Source organism: Pelodiscus sinensis, chromosome 8 (assembly GCF_049634645.1).
Source record: "Pelodiscus sinensis isolate JC-2024 chromosome 8, ASM4963464v1, whole genome shotgun sequence".
In the NCBI taxonomy this organism is placed as follows: Eukaryota; Metazoa; Chordata; order Testudines; family Trionychidae; genus Pelodiscus; species Pelodiscus sinensis.
In genome coordinates, this window is record NC_134718.1 from 27,556,620 (window position 1) to 27,581,666 (window position 25,047).

Here is a 25,047-nt window from a genome sequence, read left to right on the forward strand (position 1 = left end):
TCCCCGGCTTTGCTCCCCGTGTCCCTGGTCTGCTGGGGGGGGCGCAGCTAGTGCGCCCCCCCCCCAGCAGACCAGGCTTTTGTTGTGGACTCTCAGGTAGGTCCTGCAGGGACCTATCTGGCAGCCCAACTGTTCTGTCCCAGGCTCGAGATTCAGCCGCTGTTGAAACTGATCAGTGGCTGATTCCAGGAAGCTGGGGGCAGAGCAATTCTGCCTCCAGCTTCCTGTAGTCAGCCCCTGGTCAGTTTCAGCAGCAGCGGCTGAATCTGGAGCCAGTTCCGACTTACATACAAATTCAACTTAAGAACAAACCTATAGTCCCTATCTTGTACGTAACCCGGGGACTGCCTGTACTGTCTCCTCCACTTCTCACAAAGATCTTGTAAATGGGTACAATTCTCTTATGTCGCCCTATGATATAGCAGATTGCTTCTTTTAAGGAGAAGTGGGATAGGGCCACCTGGCTCTGTTCAATTATCTGATCCAGCTGAAGGGGATTTGTAACCCCTATAAGAAGTCAACAGAGCTCAGTGAGAGAGAAGCTGGCTGCTGTGACTCATGATGGTGCAGACTGAGAGGCCTCTACAGCCCTGCACCTACATTTGTTGGGGAATAGCTTTGTTTTCTCCTCTACTGCCTCATTTTTCCCTTAGTTCTACAGGCCAATCATATATTCACATTCTTCACACACATGCAGGCCATTGGCCTACTTCCAGCATTCCAGGAAGGACTAACGCCAGACCTAAATCTCTTTTAGGCCCTTCCCTCAGGACACGTTTATTAAATCAAACAAGAAAAATAGCAAAATAACTCAAAACAAAGCTATTATTCTGAAAAACATAGGCTACAGAGACCAAGAAGTCTTTCTCTGTAGCCCTCTCCTCCAGAGCCAGCCCCCTCCAACTGAGCATTCTCAGTCCTCCCCAGCTGTGACTGATAAATGAACAGTGCCGTCTAGCTCCATGCCCCTTAGCCCTTATAAGTACACATTACATTATTACAGATCCCTGTGCCATAATAGGAGAAAGTGAAATGCTCCTTCTTTAGTGATTCCCATATTATGAACTGGGACAGAGATACTTCAGTTTCCTTATTGTGGTACTGTACTAAGAGAAACCCATTCCCTAACAACAGTTTATTAGAATAAAAGAATCACTAAATCATTTTACACTTCCTAGGGAATCTGCATGATTTGTAAAGTCACCTTGCTAGGAGTTATGGGACAGCTTTCATAATCTAGGAGAGATTGCAGGAGTGGTAGTATATCCATTTTTCTGCTGCAATAAAAGGTAACCATTTCACAATGTCCTGTTCCGAAGTAGTTGTTTAGAATGTGCACTACTTTTGTCATTTATTTTACAATAATTTTGCCATAATCTATAGGGTGAAAAAGTACATAGACATTAAAATACTGATACCAGAAACACAAACACAAAAATCTTTTTCCCCTCCGTGGCATGCTCAACTTCAGTACTAAAATGTCTCTCAATTTTTTGAGAGCCATCTCTCATTGTGGGCTTGACCCAAAAACTGTGGAAACACTACAATTGTGTTTGGTTCAAGACTATACTTACCTGCATTCATATTTATTTTTGATGTTACATTGCATCATACTGGGGAATCAAAACTGCAAGCATACTTCACTAGCACAAAACACCAGACTAGAATGAGATAAATAAGGGCTTATTGCAGCACACCATCACGTTCTACTCTGACTAGCAGTGGAGCAAATAAAAAAAATAATACCAAAAAGCATGAAGCACAAGTCAGCTGAGGTTATTCAAATATTCTCCGTTTTTCACTGCTCAGAACATATAATGCTTACGGGGGCTTTGCAGGAAGAGGAAAGGCAGATCTTCCCAAAGAAGCCAGGCTTTGCATGCAGCGTCTCATTTCCTACCACTTTTCTTCCTCTTTCCCTGATAGTTTGCTAGTTCTTTATACATATTACTGAGTCTTCTGAGGAGTCTGTGAAATAGCTGTAAATTTTAATAGTTAATCTACAAACAGGACAAAGAGAAGAAAGAAAATATGTTGGATCGGTAGGATCTGAAATATATTGGAGGAAAGACAAGCTGGTGGGTTCTTTGAGTAAAGTTTTCTTCCCTTCTTGCTTTTCCCCCCTGATCAATAGGTTCAAGTAATTCCACCAGTCTATTAATTCTCTTAATTAAACAATATTGAGCATCACTTCTAAAGTGAATGAGACTGAAAATGGACTGTTGAGTAAAAATACTATATGAATGGAGGCAGACTTTAGTCTGAACATATTGTTCACCACAATGATGAAGTTATATAGAAGGCAAGAACGTTAAAAAAAACAAGTGGTCTTGTAGCACCTTAGGGCTTGTCTACACTACAGGGTCAGTTCAAATCTACTACTTTCGAGTTCTGGGCACCTGATGTCAGAAGTCAAGGAGCTGTGTCCCCACTGCAGGCAAGAATCATATGTGCTCTGAGGTACCACATCCACATCCACATTCACAGAGCTTACCTTGGACTCAGAGCCCCACAAAGCACTCTTGAGAGTGCACCCGGATGGCCAATACTGCCGGTTTCTGCTTGGTTTGGAAAACATTCACTGGTGCTTATAGGGACTCCTCTCCCTGCCCGTATCCCACAAGGCACTCCTCCACTCCCTCCCCCTTTGTGGGACACAAATGGGCACTGCCACCTTTGAGTTAGAGCTGCTGCAAAGCAATGCCATGCTCATGGCTCTTGTGCTGTGCCTCATGGTGCAGTACTTCAACAGTGCCTGCATGTTGCTCCACCAGGATCAGGACAAGGATGAGGAGCATGATCCCTGGCACAGCCTGCAGGCCCTGCTACTGTGCACGCCTCTCAATCCCCTAGACACAATGGAACACCACTTCTGGCTGAGGGAGACGACCTCGGACTGGTGAGACCACATCATTATGTAAGGATGGAATGATCAGCAGTGGCTGCAGAACATCCGCATGTGCAAGGCCACCTTTCTGGAGCTCTGCAAGTGGCTCACCCCTGCCCTCAGGCGACAGGACACACAACTGACACCCACCATCCCCATACAGAAGGGTGTGGCCATCCCCCTGTGGAAGTTCACCACACTGGAAGCTACCACTCAGTTGGGAACCAGTTCAGGGTGGAGAAATCCACAGTTAGGGCTGTGCTTGTACAAGTAGCCAAGGTCATCAACTATGTCCTGCTACAGAGGGTCATCACTCTGGGCAACGTGGACACCGCCATGGACAGCTTTGCCAAAATGGACTTCCTCAACTGCAGGAGGGCCCTGAACGAAAGACTCATCCCCATCCTGGCCCCCTGCTTTGGAGTACATCAACCGCAAGAGGTACTTCTCCATCGTGCTGCAGGCACATGTGGATCACAAGGGATGCTTTAATGACATCAGTGTCAGATGTCTGGGAAAGACACACCACACCTGCATCTTCCAGAACTCCTTCCTCTTCTGAAAGATGCACGGTGGCACTTTTATCCCCCACTGCGAAATCAGAGTGGGAGAGGTGGACCTGCCCATTGTGATCCTGGGTGATGCAGCCTACCCTTTGCTCCTCTAGCTCATGAAGCCCCACACGGGCTGCCTGGACCCCAGCAAGGAGCAGTTCAATAACAGATTGAGCAGGTGTAGAATGGTGGTGAAATGTGCATTTGGGCATGTAAAGGGGAGGTTCAGGAGTCTCCTGGCCTGCTTGGACCTCAGTGAATGCAACATCCCTTTCATGGTGGTGGCATATTCTGTGCTCTACACCCTGTGCAAGAATAAGGGGGAGACTTTTCTGCCAGCGTGGGGGGACTGAGATAGAACACCTAGCCAGGGAGTTGGAGCAACCGGACACCAGTGCCATAAGGAGAGCACCGCAAGGGTCTGTGCTCATCAAAGAAGCCTTGAAAGGACAGTTTTATGCAAAACCAGTTCTGAGACTCTTCCCCATGGTTCTCCACAAGAAGCCCCTGCATTCTCTGTGTGTGTCTTGCATCCCCCACCCTTCCTTTCCCCTGCCCTCCCTTCCTATGAAGAGCAAACAATAAAGAGACTGTTAATCAATAAACAGGAATCTTTATTCAAGGGACATACAACAGAGGAGGGAATGGAAAAAGAACCTGTAATGGTGAAGGGGGACTCAGGTACAGGACTAGGACTGGCACCTGCCTCCAGGTGGCTTGGAGGCTCCAGTTGCCCTCCAGTTGCCCTCGGTTCTGGGGCCTCACCAGCCCCTGGGGACTAGTGCAGGGGAAGCCATAGGTGGGCAGGGATGTGGCAGGTGGCCCACTCCATTCATGCTGCCATATGCTCATCATTGCAGTGAAGGTGGAGAACATGGTCTCATGCTGGTGCGCCAACTGTTCCCATGCAGCCTCTCTCTCTTCCCAGTCAGCTCGCCACTCCTCTCAGTGACCTGATCCAGGTGCTCAACCCTGACTTCCTGAACAAGGGAATGCAGGCAGACCATCTGCTCCCTCATAAGCTTGTCCCAGGTTCTTTTTTGCCCACAGATCCTGGTCAGGTGGGTTGATATAGTGGGTGGTGTCCCAGCTCTGAAGAAAAGATACAAAGTCAGTCATCACAGGACACACTGTATATGAAGCCTAAACCTAATCTCTGATCCAACAGCAAAGGTCTCAGTTCAGACAATGGAGATGTGTTTCAAGCAAAGCCGTATGTTGCCTGTAAAGCAGACATTTTCCAGCTGGTGCACAGACATCCAAAGGAAGCATCGCAACATCCTCGCAGGCATGATAAGGTACCAGCCAGGCTAGGAGCCTGTGGGTGCGAGGTGGGATGGGGTGGCTCACCTCCTTACTGTGTCCAGCACATGCTGGGTCTGGCACTCGCAGTATCCCACAGAGAGAGAACTTCTAACTCTGCCCACTGGAGGGGGGGGGGATGTTGGGGGAAGGTGTGTGAGAGCAGCAGACACTGCTTGGCAGAGAGAGTGCTACTGCATTTCCCTCCACTTCCTCCTCCCAGCAGGTTCCCATGCAAGAAATCAGTCTTCTCTGCATCATCCCACCTGATTGGGTGTGAATGCTGACTGAGTCTGAGCATGAACCTGGGCCATATGCTGCACTGCTGTGCGCTGCAGACTACTTACTGGTGGCTTGTTGTGGGAAGGTGTCCTACCACAGAGGCCGGAATAAGGAAGGCCTCTCCGGAAACCTTGTAAGAAGGATTGAGTGCTTCCTGTGGGAGAGCTTCATGGAGCTGGAGTGCTCCAGACTGGCACTCCATCTGCAGACACATGAACACACTGTTCTGTGACCCCCTCGCTGATTAGGCCAAGAGATGAGCACACAACCTGTCCCCACTTGTAGACAGAGAACGTTAGACAACTCACCAGAAGTGCCCTCCCCAAGGTTGTTGGTAGCCTGGGAGACATCCTGGAAGGGATGAACCGGCTCCAGAGAGAGAAGCAGCTCATAGCCATTGTTGCCTGGCTGGCCTCCTCCTCCTCCAAATCTTTGACCTCCTGCAGGTTGATGCCAAGCATGTCTTGTCCAGACTCAATGACCACAGCAGGGGAGATGACTGGCCCCTCTCCCAGAATGGCATCCAGCTGTTCATAATAGTGGCAGGTGTTAGGTGCCACCCCAGAGCATCTGCTCTGCTTCCTGGCTTTCTGGTAGGACTGGCACAGCTCTTTGATTTTGAGCCTGCACTGCTCCAAGTTCCTATTTTGGCCTTTGGTCGAGAGGCTGGCGGGGATCCTGCCGCAGATGTCGGCATTCCTCTTCTTGGTGCAGAGTTCATGGAGGTTGGACTCCTCCCCAGACACCTTGATGAGCTCCTGGATCTCCCTAGACTCCGGGCTGGAGCTCTTCTGCATCCCTGGGCAGTGGAGGCTGTGGGAGCAGAAGGGCTCACAGCTGTCAGTATGTCCAAGGAGACCTTGGGATGCTCATGTTGCAGCGTGCTGCTTGCTCACACAGGATTCACAAAAGTGGCCATGTGAGGCAGGCACTTCCCAGGTCTTCTAAAGCTCTTATGAAGAAAATAAAATGAAAAAATATCACCAATTGCTTCACTGGTAACTGCTTCATTTGTTCTGTGTGAGACACTGTGCTAGGGCAACTGCGCATCACTTGCTGGAAGGTGTTAATGCAGGTGGGAGGAGGGCTGCACAGAACCCTGGCCAATGAGGGAGAGGCTTTCAATCAGGGGGTAGCTTGCTGGGGCAGCCCTGTATATAAGTTGCTGCCCAACAGATCGAGACAGTTAGGCCCTGACCAGGGAAGGTGCAGGACCTAGTTCCCAGAGAAGCACCTGAGCTGTACTGCAGGCTCAAGAGGACTAAAGGAAGGAGGCTCCTGCAGTTGAGGAGTGCAGGACAAGGCTTCCACCAGAGGGTCACTGGGTTGGGAGTAGTGGGTGGCCTGGGTCCACCCTGTTTCCTCCTTGCATCACACCTTGCCACCAAGCCATGGCCCTTACAAACTGTGGCTTGCTCCTGAGATGAAGGGGCTGGGCTTGGAAGCCACAGTAGAAGGTGAAATAGGGAACTGCTGATACCTTCCAGAGAGGAGGTCATGGCCCATACAGACTGTGGCTTGTCCCTGAGTCAGAGGGGGGAGGCTTGGAGGCCACAATCAGCCACAGAGTCAGCAGAGATGCAGGACTGCAAATAGATCACCAATGGAGAGGCTTAGAGGCAGAGAATGTGTCAGTCAGTGTATCTCAATTCTCTAGACTCATGGAGAAAAAATAATCAGTCAAGTCTGCACTGTGTTCAGCTGAAAGTAGTATCATGCCATCAGAGTACACTCAGTCACAGAGTTCATGCTGATATTGTTAGTGTGTGTAATTAGATATTCAGTTGAGAGCTTTCTTGGACGGGAGTTTCTATGCAACCAGAGAGGAGAAAAGAAATTCTTCCATACAGTTTCAATTAAGATGATCTTACTAAAACTGGGTATTCTTCAGCCATCTAGTTACTCATAATCTATACTGCAAACACAATAACTTATGCAGTGCATATGTATTGCTTATTACAGCTAAACACGGAATGAAATGTGAGATTATATGAGATTTCTCAGGAAGCTAACCATATTACTATTGTTTTTTTCTTCTGTATGCCATGATTTTCTAATAAAATTGAACTTTAACAATTCAGATTGCTTTTCTATAGTACAATGAGTGGAGAAACACTGCTTGAAGCATCCCATTTTAATAAAGAGAAACTGGCTTTGAAATGTTTCATCAAATAGTGTGTTAAACCCAAGCTCTACTAAGTAAGGAATACTATTAACCTTCAGCAATTCTTCAGTGTATGAATTTCAAAATAATCCATCAAAATATATGGATTCCATGCAACATAATTCATATAATACATTAAATATGTAACTGAGTACTTAAAAAATACATTGCCAACTCCCTTTGACGATGTACCATATTCTTTCATTTTTATATATACAAAAAAAAAATCTCTTCCTTCATCATTATTTTCATTTTATTCCTTCTATACTGAATGATATAACCTTTAAAATTAATTTTGGTTCAAGGATCAAACTCCTTGATTTTATTCTATGAAAATTACAAAGCTTAGAGCCATGGAAATGAAAGGCAAAGAGCTTTCTCATCTCCCTCAAATGATTAATGACAGTTATACCGTTCAGACCCTCATGAAGAAATAGGACAGTATGTTAGAGATATTTGTTTTGGAACAGCTTCAAAGAAATAATTTTTGAGGCATATTTTAAAAGTACTTCTAAGTGATATGCACTAGCAAGCATTCAGAATATTTGAGATGATACAGCAAAGACAAAGTTTGCTTTCCATGCTGCAGAAGCTTTATGGAATCTAAATGTATTTTGCTGTACCAGATCCACAATGAATAAAATTTGAATTTTCTAAAGCAGTTCTCACTTATAATACTTAATAACTTTGTTTTTTTCAAAGTCAGGTCTCATTTAACTATCATTGAGATAATAAAAATAACAACTAATAATTAACATTCTTATTCATAATAAATAATAACAAACATATACGAGGTTGTTAATTACCAAAACTATTGTCACCTAGTGGCTTTTCAGTGGCATGTGTTAAAACTATTTGGTTGTCTCAACCCATTTCCTAATGAATAAGTGTCAGTGTAAAAAGACACCATTAAAACTGGTACCCCTTTGGCTGACTCAGCAGACAAAGATTATATTATCTCCCTCCAGGACAGAGCCAAGGGAACATTGGTTAGGCATTGTGGGGAATTTGTACTACAATTTAATTTATTCTGTGCATTAATATGCTGGAGACTGACTTCCTCTATCAATTTGGCAGTTTAATGAAACGATATTGAAATACGTGAGAAAGACTATAATTTACTTTTTTTGTGCAGATTCAGTATTTCCAAAAAATGCTTTGAGTCATTTAATGATTTTTCAATTATTGTTAATTCTCTCTGCCCAATGAAAATTATATAGTGACTCAGAGTTCTTTAAAAAAATCTATACCCAAGAATACCACCAGATTTTAGTTATTACTCGTATTAAGCATACTAAAAATGTTTAGAACACGTGCCTTTAAGATTATGAAAACGTTTTCTTGTATAAAAATGTAGGAGACCAACAGGATACTGGCCCTTTAAAACCGGAGAATTTCATGAGGGAGGCCATTTCTTTCATTCCACATGTCCAGGGAGGCAGACAAAGACAGACAAATAATTAGAGCAATAATTGGAAGAGAAGATGATCCTCAGGAGTAATCAGTGTGTGGGAGAGGAAATGCACAGTACCATCCTGTAACATTCTTTTAAAACTTCAGGAGCTTTTCTGAATGTCTAATGTGATGGGGTCAGGCCAAAAGAGTACAAAGAGAATAAATGGAAGGGTGGTCTATTAGCCTCAGATTGAGTACATCTCTGTTCCAGTGGTAAATCGGCAGGGGCTAGTCCAGAATCAGCAAGAACTTGCCAGAATCAGAGCAATTAAGCACCTGGAGCTAATTAAGTGGGCTTACAGAGTCAAGTGAACCATGGCCAGTTAAAACACCTGGGGCCAATTAAAGAACCAGTTGAGACTGGTTATAAAAAAAAATGCTTCTCTGCAGTTAGTTAAGTCTAGTTAAGTCAGTGAGGGTATGTCTACACTACCCCACTAGTTCGAACTAGCGGGGTAATGTATGCATACCGCACTTGCTAATGAAGCCCGGGATTTGAATTTCCCGGGCTTCATTAGCATAAGCGGGGAGCCGCCATTTTTAAATCCCCGCTGCTTTGAACCCCGTGCAGCGCGGCTACACGGGGCTCGAACTAGGTAGTCCGGACTAGGTTCCTATTCCGAACTACCGTTACTCCTCGTGAAACGAGGTGTACCGGTAGTTCGGAATAGGCACCCTAGTCCGAACTACCTAGTTCGAGCCCCATGTAGCCGCGCTGCACGGGGTTCGAAGCAGCGGGGATTTAAAAATGGCGGCTCCCCGCTTATGCTAATGAAGCCCGGGAAATTCAAATCCCGGGCTTCATTAGCAAGTGTGGTATGCCTACATTACCTTCCTAGTTCGAACTAGGAGGGTAGTGTAGACATACCCTGAGTTAGTAAGTTGAGGGGAAGGAAGGAGGACTGCAGAGAGTCTAGGACAGTGATCAACAACCAGTAGATCAGGATCTACCAGTAGATCTTGTAGATTCTGACAGGAGACCCTGACTGGTTTGGCCAGGAAGCTATCAAGAGCTGGCACTTCAGTTGCCCCCCGCCCGCTGTCATGCTGCTCCTGCCCTCTGCCTTGCAACTGCCCCCTGGGAACCTCCTGCTTGCTGTGCAGGATTTGGTGGGAGAAAAGGGGGTATCCTTCCTCCCCCCACTTTTGTACCTTGTTTCCACACAGAGAGAAGGGGATGGAGGGAGCTTGGCAGTACAAAGTACAGCCATTCTTGCGCAAAAACTTGCCTGCTGTCTATACTGCACGTGCATTCTTGTGCAAGTATATTTACAATACAGTGTTGTAAAACAGGGCTTCTTCCAGAAGAGTTATTCCTCTCCCCACGAAGAAGCAAGAGGTCTTCCACAAGAGGATAGTGTAGACAGGCAACATGAATTTCTTGCGCAAGAAGCCCCTATGGTTAAAATGGCCATCAGAGCTTTCTTGAGCAAGAGAGCGTCCACACTGCCATGGATGCTCTTGCGCAAAAGCACATGCCAGTGTAGACGCACTCTTGTGGAAGACTTTTTGCGCAAGAACTCTTCTACAAAACAGTTCTTGCGCAAGACGCTGCCAGTGTAGACGTAGCCACACTGTCTTATCTCCTGACCCAACACATACGTTAGGGGCTGTTGTTACTTCTTTTTCTCCTTGCAAAGTGGGTTATTTTTGGTTTTTGACTGATCTGTGCATTTCATAATTTTCATTTCTCCCTTATGCTTAAATTTAATTATTTGAGTAGTGAGCTTAACCTGTCATGGATGGAGTAATTATCCCTGTGGTAATAGTTGCTCCTGGAAGTGAGAAAAGCTGAGCAGGGGGTCTCCACATGCTGTCCTTGCCTACAGACAGCATTCCTGCAGCGCCCATTGATCAAAAACAGAGAACCGTGGCCAGTAGAAGCTGTGGGCTCAGTGCCTGTAGATGAGAGGCAGCACATGGCGCCATGGAGCCATTGCTGTAAATGCCAGCTGCTTTCAGGAGTGGCACAGGGACAAGGCAGGAGTAAGCCTGCCTTAACCCCACTATTCCAAGAGCTGGAAACCATCTCAGTTAAACAGTGCCCAGCCACAACCTGCTTCCTGAACCCTTGTCCCAGCCCTGAACCTCCTCCTACACCCAACCACTTGCCTCAGATGTGAGTCCCCCTGTACCCAAACTCCTTTCCAGAGCTTGTACCCGGAAATCCCTCCTGGACCCCAGTCCCTCACACTGGGCTAAGCCCAGAGCCCCTCCCATACTCCAGACTCATTGGCTCAAGACCAGAGCCTGCACCCCAAACTCCTATCCTAGCCTGGTAAAAGTGAGAGATGATGGGAGAGAAGGGGGGATGGAGTGAGCAAAAAGGGGCGGAAAAGAGGCGGGGCAAGGGTATTTGGGTTTGAGGTATATCTTACATTGCACTTAAATTGAAAAAGTGATCTTGTGGTTAAAAAGGTTGGAGACCACTAGTCTAGGAGGAGCAAGCACCAGCAGAGTCCAGTGGGAAGAGCCTAAGATAAGGAAAGTGCTGGGGAAGTAGTCCAAAGATTTTGTAGCTGACTCACAGCTGGTGTTGGAGATTTCCATAGGCAACTGCTATTACAGGGCCTTGGGCTGGAACCTGGTAGAGGGTGGGCTTCCCTGCAAATGGCTTCCCCATTTCCACTTGGGGCAAAGACTGGCTGGGGGAAAGAAAGGGTTTTACACAGCGCTGTATGACTTGGGGATCCACTGAGACTGGGGAGTTTGGTTTTCTTTTATACTTTTATGCTAGCCAATGATGAGAGTAGCTCAACAAACAGCAAGCCAATCCCCTAAGTATGGTGCCTAAATGGAGGGTTGTTGTGAACCTCTGAGGTAAGCAATCTGCCTGAAAGTGCAAGACCCACCAAGTTTGAGTAGGAGTTAGTCCCAGTAGGCAAAGGCTCCCATCTCTACCAGGGAGTGCAGTCAGGTGCTGAAGTCAATGCTTCTACCTCCAGAATAAGTTGTGATGCTGTATAGAATCTGAGTGACACTTTATAATATTGTCGATACTAATATTATAAAACTGCAAAGAATCTGACCAGATATATCATGTAAGGTATCTGTGAAAATGTTATGATTTGCCAAGTATGATGATGTTGTGTTTATGTGTGTATCACCTTTGTATTGTGAATTCTAGCTATATTTGGCATACCTGTGCTGTATTTTATGGTATATCTGTTTCAAAACATGTGGGCTGTGTCTACACTGCACCCCTTTTCCGGAAAAGGAATGCAGATTAGACACTTCGGAATTGCAAATCCGCGGGGGATTTAAATATCCCCCGCGGCATTTGCATTTACATGGCTGCCGCTTTTTTCCGGCTTGGGGATAAGCCGGAGAAAAGCGTCATTCTAGACGCGATTCTCCGGAAAATAAGCCCTTTTCTGGAGGATTTCTTATTCCTACTCCCCAAGCCGGAAAAAAGCGGCAGCCATGTAAATGCAAATGCCGCGGGGGATATTTAAATATCCCCTGCGGATTTGCAATGCCGACTCGTCTCATTAGCATCCCTTTTCCGGAAAGGGATGCCAATGTAGACATAGCCGTGTTGTGTTCCTGGGTGACACCTCCAGCACTCCAGCAGTGAGCCTAGTCAATGGCGTGTCAAGGGCCATCATTTGCACAAAAAAACCATTAAAAAGAGTCAGGTACAAATTGAAAAGAGTCCTATGGACAAATAACTCTAAGGCATTTCCATGCCACATGCAGTGAAGCTTGTGTTTGGGACACTGGAAATACAAACCGCATAGCAAAAAGGATTAAAAGGGCAGCTGCACCATCCCCATTTTGTCTTCATTTCTACTTCTCAGCTCTGGGAGTAACTTTTCTACAAATGAAGCGCTGAACAAAGGATTGAATGGCCTATCCAAGATCTAGATATGTTTCAGAGACACTTTCAAGCCAGCAAACTCACCATATTGCTAAGAACCTGATATATGGATTTTGAAGTCTCTGTATGTATCTGATTCCTTTACCATTTAACGACTCTTCTTGTTCTTTTTCTTTAGTTTGAGACACTAAGGGAGTGTCTATACTGCACTGTTATTTCAAGATAACGAGTGTTATTTTGAAATAACAATGCAAGTGTCTACACAGCCATTCTGTTATTTCAAATTAATTTTGAAATAACCGACAGCTTATTCCGAAATCTGTAAACCTCATTCTATGAGGAATAATGCCTACTCTGAAATAGCTATTTCGAAATAATGCATGTGTAGATACTCCACTGCTACTAATTCAAAATAGCCCTGATGAGGGGCTAAGTTATTTCTCCCCAGAGCCTCCTGGGGCTCTAAATGAGATAACACGTCTACATTAGGAACACGTGCCTCAGACTAATTTTGTGGCTTCTCTGAAGTGTAGATGTGCTATTTTGGAACAGCTGTTCCAGAATAGCTTATTTAAAAATTAGTGCACAGTGTAGATGTACCCAAAAGGACTGGCTGGCAGCGTGGCACTCTGGGTAAGACCTGACCTGGTAACATGGCTGACTCTTTGGAGTCAGAAGAGCATTTGGTATATGTGAACAGAGTTTTTAAATAACTTCTCATTGTACTGGACTGAGGAGCTGACTGGAAGCCGGAATGCAATAAAAGAGGCTGTGTGATTTCTTCTTCAGGTTCTAGATAACCAGTGTGGGGGATCAGAAGCACAGTTTGAGAGGAGTTGGTGAGTTTAACCTCAGTGTTACTCCCAAAATTGGTGGTTATCTTCTCTCTCTTTTGCAGCTTAACCTAATCTTGGCATTTTTAGTGTGGACTGCCCCAGGCACACTCAGATCACATAAGGTGCTACTAAATATGAGCTATTAAATACATGTACAGGGCCAAGAAAAGGAAGCTGAAAGAACTATATGCAGTTATCAATATAATGTCACTATATTTTATAGGCTAACTATGTAAGTTTTGGAAATCACAATGCAAAAACTGGAAGAAAATCTCTTTACACAGGGTACTAGTATTAAAACAGGTAGCAATGGAATTAAGTGAAAGAAAGAATCTAGCTTATCTAATAGGTTTGCATATTGGAACAAGAGCATGGAACAAGTTGCCTAATGAGGCAATAATTAATAATTCTGGTCAAAGTAGGGGCAGAGACAGATGCATCCTGGAGATGAATGCCTAGCTGCAAAGATAGTGTCACCAGGTGGGCTTTGGGTTTCCTTGACCACAGGATGCTGTTCCAGGAAGAAAGACTGCTAAGCAGAGAGGAGGCCCACTTATTGAGGAATGGGAAAAGAGTATTTGGATACAGACTGGCTAACCTAGTAAGGAGGGCTTTAAACTAGGTTCAGTGGGACAGGTGACCAAAGCCCACAGATAAATGAAAAACATGAAGACCTGGGAGATGGGTCACAATGGGAAGGACCATGGGCTATAATAGCAGAGATAAAGGAGAGAGAAGACAGAGCTGGGGGAGGGGGAGCAAAATCAAATCAGAATCTTAGTGTTCTGTATACAAATGCAAGAAGTATGGGGAATTAGCAGAAAGAACTTGAAATGCTAGTAAATAAACAACTATTAAATAGTTGGTATCACAGAGACTTGGTGGAGATAGAGAGAAAGAGAGAGAGGAAACAAGACTAAGAAAAAAAACTGAAGACATATGCAACTGAAGTTGGCAGTTTTTCAAAGGTACATTATTAAGGGTGCAGTAGCACACTATTCCACTGCGTAGAAAAAATAGTAAGTATCACAGGAGACCACACTGGCTTAACTGGGAGATCTTGAATTATATAAAAATTGAAGAGAAGTTCCATAAAAAATGGAAACTAGGTCAAATAACGAAGGATGAATATAAATAAATGACACGAGTATGCAAGGGAAAGATTAGAAAGGTGACAGCACACAATAAGCTTAACCTAGCTAGAGCAGTGATTCCCAAATGGGGTTCCGTGGAAACCCAGGGTTCTGCAAAGTGAAAGGAAGGGTTCCGCAAGAAAATTCCCTCACAATAACATTTTATGATTTAAAAAATAATTAATATGATATGATTTTTGTTTTTAAATATGTGCAATTAAACTAAATATTGATCTCATGCACTTGTTTAGCATTTGTTTATTGCTGTCCTTACTTATTTGTGGTCTACTTTTTCAGGTCCATAGACTAGACTGTTATGAGGGGTTCTGCAAAATTCCTTTGAGTTTAAAAAGGTTCCGTGGCCAAATAAAATTGGGAAACACTGAGCTAGAGACATAAAGGGTAAGAAGAAAACATTCTACAAATATATTAGATGCAAGAGGAAGAGAAAGGACAGAGTAGGTCCATTACTCAACGAAGAGGGAAAACAATGACAGAAAATATGGAAATGGTTTTGGTATTCACCAAGAAGATTGTTGATGATCGGATGCCTAGCACAGTGAATGCTGGAGAAAAAGAGGTAGGTTCAGAAGTTAAAATGGGAAAAGAACAAGTTAAAAATTACTTTGAAAAGTTAGATATATTCAATTCACCACGGCCTGATGAAAAGCATCCTAGAATACTCAAGGAGCTGGTTGAGGCGATATCTGAGTCATTAGCTATCATCAGGGTTCAATAATTATGGCAATCTACTCACCCATGGTGAGTAGATTTTAGCCCGGCACGGTGCCGCAGCACAGTCTGCGCATGCGCAGCGTGCCAAACTGCACGGCTGGCAAGTGGGGCTCACAGCCGCTTGTCAAGCCCTGGCTATCATCTCTGAAAAGTCATAGAAGTTGGGAGAGATTCCAAGAAGACTGGAAAAGGACAAATATAGTGCCTAACTTTAAAAAAAAAAAGAAATAAGGACAACCTAGGAAACTATACACCTGTCAGCTTCACTTCTGTGCCAGAAAAGATAATGGAGCAAATAATTAAGGAATCCATTTGCAAACGTCTAGAAGATAAAGTGATAAGTAATAGCATGAATTTGTAAAAAAACAAATCATGTCAAACCATTCGAATACCTTTCTTTGATCGGATAATGAGTTTTGTGGATAATGGGGAGAAGCAGTAGACATGGTATACCTAGACTTCAGTAAATCATTTGATACAGTCTCACATAAGCTTCTTATCAATAAACTAGGGAAATACAACCTAGATGGGGCTTCTATAAGGTGAGTACATAACTGGCTGGATAACTGTTCTCAGAAACTAGTTATCAATGCTTCACAATCATGCTGGATGGGCATAGCAAGGGGGATTCCACAGGGAACAATTTGGGGACCAGTTCTGTTTAATATCTTCATCAGTGAGTTAGATGATGGCATATAGGGTATACTTTTAAAGTTTGCAGATTATACCAAGCTGGGAGGGGCTGTAGTTGCTTTGGAGGATAGGATTAAAATCCAAAATAATCTGGACAAACCGGAGAAATGGTCTGAGGAAAACAGAATAAAATTCAATTAGGGGACTGTAGATGTTGCAAGTTAGTCCTGCCCCCCTGGTCCCTTATCCTGCCTTCGTAGTGGGGGAACCAGCTCCATCCCTGGGGCAACTGGGTGCTAGAATGATGTCAGGGTGGGTGTGGCTCAAGCCCAGAACCCTGGGGTCCCCAGGCCAATGCCCTATCTCATTTACAAAAAAAAGCACCCCCTCACAGAAATTCCTGTGTACAGGGCTATATTAACACGAGTGTTGTGAGCAAGATGCAAGAAGTAATTCTTCCCCTCTTCTGTGTTGATTAGGCTTCAACTTGAATAGTGTGTTCAGTTTTGGGCAGCTCATTTCAGAAAAGATGTGGAGAAATTGAGGATCCAGAGAATAGCAACAAAATAATTAAAGGTCTAGAAAATGTGACCTGTGAAGAAAGATTGAAAGAACTGGGCTTGTTTCATCTGGGAAAGAGAAGACTGAGTAGGGACACAATAGCAGCTTTCAAGTGCCTAAAAGAGTGTTATAAGGAGGAGGGAGAAAAATTGTTCTCCTTGGCCTCTGAAGATAGGACAAAAAGCAATAGGCTTAAATTGCAACATAGGAGGCTTAGGTTGGACATTAGGAAAAACTTCCTAAACTGGCAGGATGGTTAAGCACTGGAATAAATTGCCTAGTTGTGAAATCTCTATCATGAGCAGGTTAGACAAACATCTAGGTAGTGCTTGGTGCTGCTGTAAGTACAGGGGACTGGACTCGATGACCCCTTGAAGACTTTTCCAGGTCTATGATAGCACACTACTAAGCATCTTTAAGCAGATGCTAAATATACAAAAATAGAAGAAGGCTCTCTCCCCCTGATGCAGGGGGCAAAAAACAATGATCCAGGCTCATTATCTGATGCTATGATGAGTGTATTACTGAAGTTTCTTATTCACTTGTTTAAAAATAAAATTTGTTAAGCACTTGTTCCACTGTCCAGCCTTGAAGAATTGTCTATATTGGACAGAGGGATTTTATCTTAATTGTCTGTTAACTGTGGTTAGCTAATATATTGGCACAGCAAACAAGAAATTCAGTTTACTACCACAAATATTTAAAAAGTGAATTTAAGTCATGCATATTACTAGTGTGAAAGGAAGGAGAAAAGTCCCCAGTTGGGACTCTTCACTGTACAGGAAGCCGGGTGTGCTACAATGCCAGCTCTGTACTAGCAATCTCTTCTGGCTTTGGCTAAATGCACATTTGCAATAGAGTAGGTCTGGCCAGAGCACAAGTGCACTCTGGAAATGCCTGCTGCTGGAATGTTCCCTTGGGAGCTATTGAAGCTGGGTGATAATTAGAGCAGCCCTGAGGCATCTCTACTTGTGACATGACCATATCAGCCTGAGGGTAGAACATGTGTGTATAAAAGTACAAGTAACATGTCACCTTTGCCCAGTTTCGCTCCTTGTTCTCTAAAAAGACATGTTGAAATTGCACTTGGTTTAATCTAGAGGTGTTACATATTTTGTTTCCCTCTCTGACCATCACAGTTATCAACACAGCTCTGATTTCATATGTATGCAATCAACCCATAGTTCAAAGAAACATTAGAATGATATTAATTGAATACATTTCAACAAATTAATTCAGGGAAATAATCTCAAGATATTCTGAAAGAAGAATTTTCTTATATATTCTCCAGTAACCAATATACTGGAAACAATGGCAGTTTTATAGTAACTGTGATGGGATGCATAGGAGACTGAGGCCTGTGGAGAGGGGGGATGCAGAGGGCCACCCAGAGGGGTAGGAGGTGGTGTGAGGGATCAGGCACCCCAGTTAGAAAATTTAAATTTTGGCAGGGACACAGAAGTGCGGTGCCTCTCTCGAGAGCTACCACGAGTCACCTATGATGCACCTATAAAGGTTAAAACACCCTTGGGTGAAGGATGAGCTGGGACTCAATCAGAAGGAGGCTACAGACAACCAATCAGAGCCTACCTGGACCCTATAATAAGGGTTCCAGGAGAGGAAGCACTCATACTTGCTCTAGCTGTCAAGCAGGAAGGACCTGGCTGCCTGGAAAGCTAGAGAGGGTACCTGAGACAGAGTGGTGCTAGGGAAGGGCAGACAGAGCCGGGGAGCTCTGGCCAGGAATGTGTTACAAGTAACTTACAACATTGTTTCACATATTCAATTAGGGAAGTGTTTCTCAACCAGTGCTAGGAGTACCCTTAGGGGTACTCGAGAGAAGTCTGGGGGGCATAACAATACAACTGAAATTTGGAGAAAATGGAATTTTTGTTTTAAGTTTTACAGCACTTTATTATTTTTGTACTTTTTACACCCAAAAATTTCATCATCTGCCCAGCTACCATTAAGTTGTTTAAACAAATGTGTTGTAATGGTAGAAAAAAATTGTGTGTCTGAAAACTGTAGGCATTGGGGGTACTTATAATTTTTTTTTTTTTGAAAAAGGGGTACTTTATAAAAAAAGGTCGAGGAAACACTGAACTAGGGAATATAAAATAATGCAACTTAAAATGTCACTGTAGTGGGTCTATATTCCTTTCCTCTCAGTAGTTGTGTATCAAATTTGTTCAGCTTACAGGATTTTTTTTTCTAAATGCCAACTTCACCTAGTATCTTCATTGCATTTGGTCTTATGTACTTTCACCTGTAAGAGACTTGTAACTGGGTTGCAAATTCTGTTGGTGATTAAGAGGAGAAGCCAACATAGCGTATCTACATTGCAGGGCTTAACTCAAAATAAGCTACACAAATGGAGCTACGTCAATTGCGGATCTTATTTCGAAATAGCTTATTTCAAAATTGGGAGCATCTCCACAGCACTTATTTCGAAATGGAGCACTCTTCCTCTGACTTCCCTTTTTCTTTGTACAGTGAGAGTTACCAGAGTGAGTAAGAAGTCCTACAGCTTGACAGTATTTCGACAATATTTTGAAATAACTGCCTCCTGTGTAGACACGGACTATGTTATTTCAGAATAGCGCTAGTTATTTTGAAATAGTGTTGCAGTGTAGACATACCCTTACTCATCCACTGATTGTATTGGATCTGCATAGTAGCAGGAGTAAAAAAAATGATTAAAATTTTTTGTGAAGAAATTAAACATACATGATCTGAGATACAAATAGGAAAAAAGTATATTGCATCAGAAAGTGGCATCTGCCATCACTTCTCTGACCATCACCACACTGAATTAGCACAGATTCCACTTACCACTGTTAAATGTTGCAAAAGGTATGCCACATCAATCATGTCTGCCAGAATCAGAAGTCTAGTGACAGCAGCTAGAAGGAAGCATGCTGCTTGAACAACAGCTTTCCTTTTAGGCAGATAACAGGGATCGTTTGTAAATTCCCTTGCTGTTACGCTTAAAGATTCACCTGCAAGATAAATCCATACATTTTCTTAGGGTACATGCCAAGTCTACAAATGCTAGGCAACATAATTTAACTGAATCATTTGGCATATTGAAAGTGTTATGAGTTGAACTGGCATGTTATTAATGCCTTACAAAGTGAACCATGCACAGGTGTTCTGTGTGATGGGTGATACTTACCTAGCTTTGCAGTGCTGTGGAAGAGATGTTCCATGGAGAAAGAGACAGAGCCCAAAGGTCCATCTAGCCCAGCATCCTGCCTGACAACAGTGGCCAATACCAGATGCCCCAGAGGAAGGGAACACAGCAGGGAATCCTCACATGATCCCTCTCCTGTCACCCATTTCCAGACAAACAGAGGCTAAGGACACCATTCCTACCCATCCTGGCTAATAGCCATTGGTGGACCTAACCTCCATGAATCTGTCTAGCTCTTTTTTTAACCCCGTTAAAGTTCTAGACTTCACCACACCCTCCCGCAAGAACCTAGCTCTTAATTTTGACAGACTGAATTCTCATACACTCAGTCACATTGGCTATCAGACAGAATGTGCCAGACCTATGTATTGTAACTGCTGCTTTTTCCATTACAGTATACTCCCCTTCTGACAGCAGCAACAGAACCCAGGAGTCTGGAAGATCAATTTTTTTCTGCTTTATATAAAGCTATTATATACTCCAGGAGTAAAATGGATCACATTCCTCTCTTGGGGTACGTCTACACTAGCGCGTTAGTTCGAGCTAGGTAGGCAAATGAGGGCAACCGGAGTTGCAAATGAAGCCCGGGATTTAAATATCCCGGGCTTCATTTGCGTGTTCCCGGGTGCCACCATTTTTAAATCCCCCTTAGTCCGAACTAACTGCCCACAGCTAGACGCGGCAGTTAAACGTTAATTCAAACTAACTCCTTAGTTCGAATTAACTGTTACTCCTCGTGACAGCTATATAAAAGTAAGCAACAATTCTTCACCTAGGGCAGGCCTAGGTGAAAATATGACCCGCAGGCCGGATGCAGCCTGCCAAGCCACCAGATCCAGCCCAGAGCCAGTGGGGAGCTCCAGGCAGGTTCCTGTGCTTGTCCCACACACCACTCAGAAATGTGGCTGTGGGACGCTTTCTCTGAGTCCAGAGGGGAGGGAAGGGAAGGGAGAAAGATTCAGATGCTGCTCCTACCCCCAGCACAATCCCATTAGCCAGTTTCTGGACAGACAATGGCCAATGGGAACTGCCTGTTTGAACAACAGGCAGCCACAAAGCACAACCTTCCTGCTCATTCACTCAAGCACATGGCCGAGCAGGCAGAACCATTTGAAGCTCTGCAAGCCTTTAACTCTGCAAGCAGGTAGGCTGGTAAGTCTCCTGGTGAGAACCTTCCTCTGGCATTTCATTCCCTCCCTTCCCCAACTCTCTGCCCCCACACTCCTGCCCCACTACTTCATATGCATCCATACCCCCTCCCAGATCTGGCACCCCATTTCCTGCTAGTGACTATAATCCCCTCCTACCCTAGGTCACATCCCAGAATCATGAATCCCAGTTCCCTGCCCTAGATCACAACTACTTCCTTCATACAAACTCCCTCCCAGACTCCATTCTACCTCCTGCACTCCAATCCTTTACCCCAAGCTCTGTTCTGCACCCATCCTCTATTCCAGATCCCACATTTCCTCCATTAATATCATGGAAGAGTGTAGCCCCAACCACTTTCCAAAATCTTGGGAGTGGCCCCCTGTCAAAAATTATTGCCCACCCCGATCTAGGGCATGTCTACTCTACAGAGTTATTTCAAAATAACTCATGTTATATCTAAATAACAAGGCAAGCATCCACATAGCAAGCACGTTATTTCAAAATTATTTCAAAATACAAGCTTGCTATAGCTAAATAACCACCCCTCATTCTACAAAGAATGACACCTATTTTGAAATTGCGGTTTCAAAATAGGGTTGTAGTCAGCAAGAGTAAGTCTCAGGTCCGACTCTGGGCTCTCAAAGTACAAAGGACGCTACACAGGTATCTGTCAAACACAAGTAGTTTATTTCCTGACAGCTAGCAGCTGTGCCCCATAACTGGAAGAACAATATAACAAAGAAGCGGCATATCTTATGTCCCTTCCTGCAAGCCTGGAACCACGGGTAGGCTGCGAACAAAGTGGGAGGTTGTCTCAGCTTCCGAGGCTCCAGTACTCAAAGCCCATCGGTGAGGTCCAAATTGCTGTGCTTTGGTGCAGCCTTAAATACAGTTCTCTTGCCTTGTTTTGCAGTTTGGAAATTTCCAGGGGTTACTCATTACGTGCTGATGTAGGGCTTAGCTGTTAGTTATCAATCTGGTTCTGATCTAGTTCTACTTGCACTGATCACGTAAACAGGGTCAAAGAATGTTAGGGTAAACAGAATTGTTTATGCGTTCGTGCCCTTTACTCTTATCTTATACTTGTTCTTGCTATACTGGCAACAATGCTTATCTTAAATGGCATATGTTCCCAAAGACTTCCTTCTGGCTCATCAATAGTTAGGAAAAGGGGGGGGGAGGGAAGAATGCAGGCATCACCACCCCTAAACTAGCACGTACAAAGTTCTTCCACAATTGAACCCTACAAGGGTGAGTGTGGATGCTCAGCTGTGGTTATTTCGAAATAATTGGCCTTCAGGGATTTTCACAGCTACCTGGTGGCCATTCTGTCCACACTCCTCAAAACTCTATAGCTTCCCTTCTCTTGCAGGGTTTAAAGCTGCCGGTACAAGGGAAATGGATTGTGGCATGACATGTGCCATGCTAGCACTAGTACCGCACACCAGCACACCCTTCTCTGCCTTCCCTGCTGCCATGAGTGACCCACAACTCCCTCCGAGACCCCCACGGCTGCAAGCACTCCAACAGCCAGCTCAAATGCCCCTGGCTAGCGGTGTAACAGGGCACCCTTCTTGTCTGGTGCAGACATCCTGGATCTCATAGAGGTCTGGGGTGAGGAGTCCAACCCCCAGGATCTCGACATCAGGTGCAGGAATGCAGATATCTACGGCCGGATGACTGCAAGCCTGGCCCAGAAGGGGCACATGCACATGCTAGACCAGGTGCACATGAAAATTAAGGAACTGTGGCAGGCCTACACCAAGGCCAGGGAACAAAGTTCCCACTATGGAGGAGCACCCCAGACCTTCTGGTATCATAAGCAGCTGGATGGCATCCTGGGAAGGGGCCAGTTACCTCCCCGCCCCCAGTTGTGGACTCCAGCCTGAACACACCTGTTGTCAGCCTTCAGGAGGGTGGAGCTGAGGACCAGAAGGAGGGGGATAAGGAGGAGGCCAGCCCACCAGCCAGGGCTTGTACAAGGCAAGGGAAGGCACTTCAGGTAGTTACATAACTTTCCCCATCTTCACACCAGGGGAGGCGGGTTGCAAAGGACTTCATGCTCCTCACTCAGCCTTCTTGGCCAGGGGGTTACACAACAGCCTGTGCATGTAGGTGCACATGGAGCGGCAGTCCACAGCACCCATAAGGCTGTCACTTAGGAACCTGTCACTCCTTCTTTCAAGATTCCTGCACAGGCCTGCCTTACTCCCAACTCTGTGATGGGACACCTTTCTATGACAAACTACCAATAAGGAAGCTGGGGTCAGGGAAGCACACAGCAGTGCCACACAGCACACAGTCCAGCCTACACTCTCAGGGTATGTCTACACTACCCCCCTAGTTCGAACTAGGGGGGTAATGTATGCATACCGAACTTGCTAATGAAGCCCGGGATTTGAATTTCCCGGGCTTCATTAGCATAAAGCCGGCGCCGCCATTTTTAAAAGCTGGCTAGTGCAAACCCCGTGCCGCGCGGCTACACGCGGCACGGGGTTCGCACTAGCTGGCTTTTAAAAATGGCGGCGCCGGCTTTATGCTAATGAAGCCCGGGAAATTCAAATCCCGGGCTTCATTAGCAAGTTCGGTATGCATACATTACCCCCTAGTTCGAACTAGGGGGGTAGTGTAGACATACCCTCAGGCAGCATCCGCCCCCAGTCAAGTACAGCGAGGCAGAGGACACCCATCCTGTACATTGAAGCCTGCTGGGGAGAGGGAGAGAAAGGGACACCAGTACTATGCTCCCCAGCAAGCTGCATCTGCCACTCACACATACTTCCTCCAACACCCCCCCCCCCCCCCCCCCCCCGCTGCTCCAGCAGGCAGGGATAGAAGTTCTCTCTCTTCAGGAAGTTGGCACTGCCAGACCCAATGTATATGCAGCACAGAGGGAAGTAGAGGCACCCCATTCTCTGCTCCTACCTGCAGGCTCATGGACTGGCTGGCACTTTCCCATGTTTGCTTGTCCCTGGGACATGGTGGTAGCAAGGCTCCTTGGAATGTCCATGACCCTGCAGGAAAGTGCTCACTGTTTAGGTAAGAGTACGTTACTCACTTTGGTGCTGTAATGATGGTTCTTCAAGAGGTGTGTCCCCGTGGGTGCTCCACTGTTGGTGTCAGGTTGTCCCGGTGCCATACATCAGAGTTTTCATGAGCAGTGGTCAGCTGGCCCATGCCAGCATGGCATTGACCTCATGCCGTTCCTGCCCTTTGATCTCTTGCGTGGTCCGGCTTCTGCCCGTTCCTTGAGTCCGCCCCAGTGTCTACAAGATATAATAAAAGACTCCAAAGCGGGGAGGATAACGGGTAGTGGAGGACCCAAGGGACACACGTCTCGAACAATTTGTTACTACACCAAGGTGAGTAACTTCCTCTTCTTCAAGTAAATGCTCCACTGTTGGTGACTCTAGCTGTACCCGAGTATAAGGCAGGTAGGTAACAGAGTCACTGCTTATTTACAGTTGAGAGCACTGCAGATGCTACGACACTGTCAGTAGATAACTTATGAGAAATTGCATAATGTTTCATGAAGGTATCGTTGGTGGACCATGTGGCTGCTCAACAAATATCTTTAAAGAAAGAAACTCCTTGAAGGAAGGTTGTAGAGCTTGCTACAGCTCTCTTAGAATGAGATCTAAATATCTCTGGCACTGGTTTATTCCATATAGCATAGCACTTTCTAATGCAAGTAACAATAAGGTTTGAGATCCGTTGTAATGAGAGAGGTTGGCCTCTGCAGTGTTCCGCTACTGAAATAGTAGGCGGTCTGTTTTGCGAAAGTTTCGAGTTCTCTCTAAATAGAAAGCAAGTGATCTACGCACATCTAGTGAATGAAGCAAGGCCTCAGGAGCACTCACATGTGGCTTGGGGTAGAAAGATGAAAGTACGATTAGCTCGTTTATGTGGAAATCTGAGCAAGCCTTTGGGATGAAGCATGGGTGTGAACACAGCTGACTTTGTCCTTGCTGAAGATGGTATATGGTGGCACTAACACTAGGGCTGCTATTTCTCCAACTCTGCAGGCAGAGGTGATGGCTAGCAGAAAGGTAACTTTGAGTATCATCATTGAGAGTGGAGCAGTTGCTATTGGCTCAAAGGGAGCATGGGTTTGAGTGTCAAGAACTAGCTCCAAGTTCCCCACAGGTGGTGGTAGCCTTCTGGGAGGATATAGATTGGAGAGGCCTTTGAGGAACCTCCTGGTGGTAGGGTGTGCAAATACTGAAGAACTATCAACTGAGCTGTGGAACGCAGTGATTGCTGCTACATGTACTTTCAAAGACACTAGGGTTAACCTGGTTTCTTTTAATTGTAGGATATTATCTAAAACTAGCCAATTA

At 45.1% G+C, this 25,047-nt stretch overlaps 1 protein-coding gene across 5 annotated transcripts in view; it reads right to left on the reverse strand.

Moving 5' to 3' along the window:
- Positions 1 to 25,047, reverse strand: part of CTNNA3 (catenin alpha 3) — a 1,020,369-nt gene that overhangs the window by 923,116 nt on the left and 72,206 nt on the right. For 4 of the 5 annotated variants that reach the window (XM_075934908.1, XM_075934909.1, XM_075934907.1 and 1 more), the window contains exon 4: positions 19,195 to 19,361. The exons of the other annotated variant lie outside the window; for it this stretch is intronic. In XM_075934908.1, the coding sequence (XP_075791023.1) occupies positions 19,195 to 19,361 (167 nt within the window). The remainder of the gene's footprint in view (positions 1 to 19,194; positions 19,362 to 25,047) is intronic. 5 annotated transcript variants of the gene reach the window in all.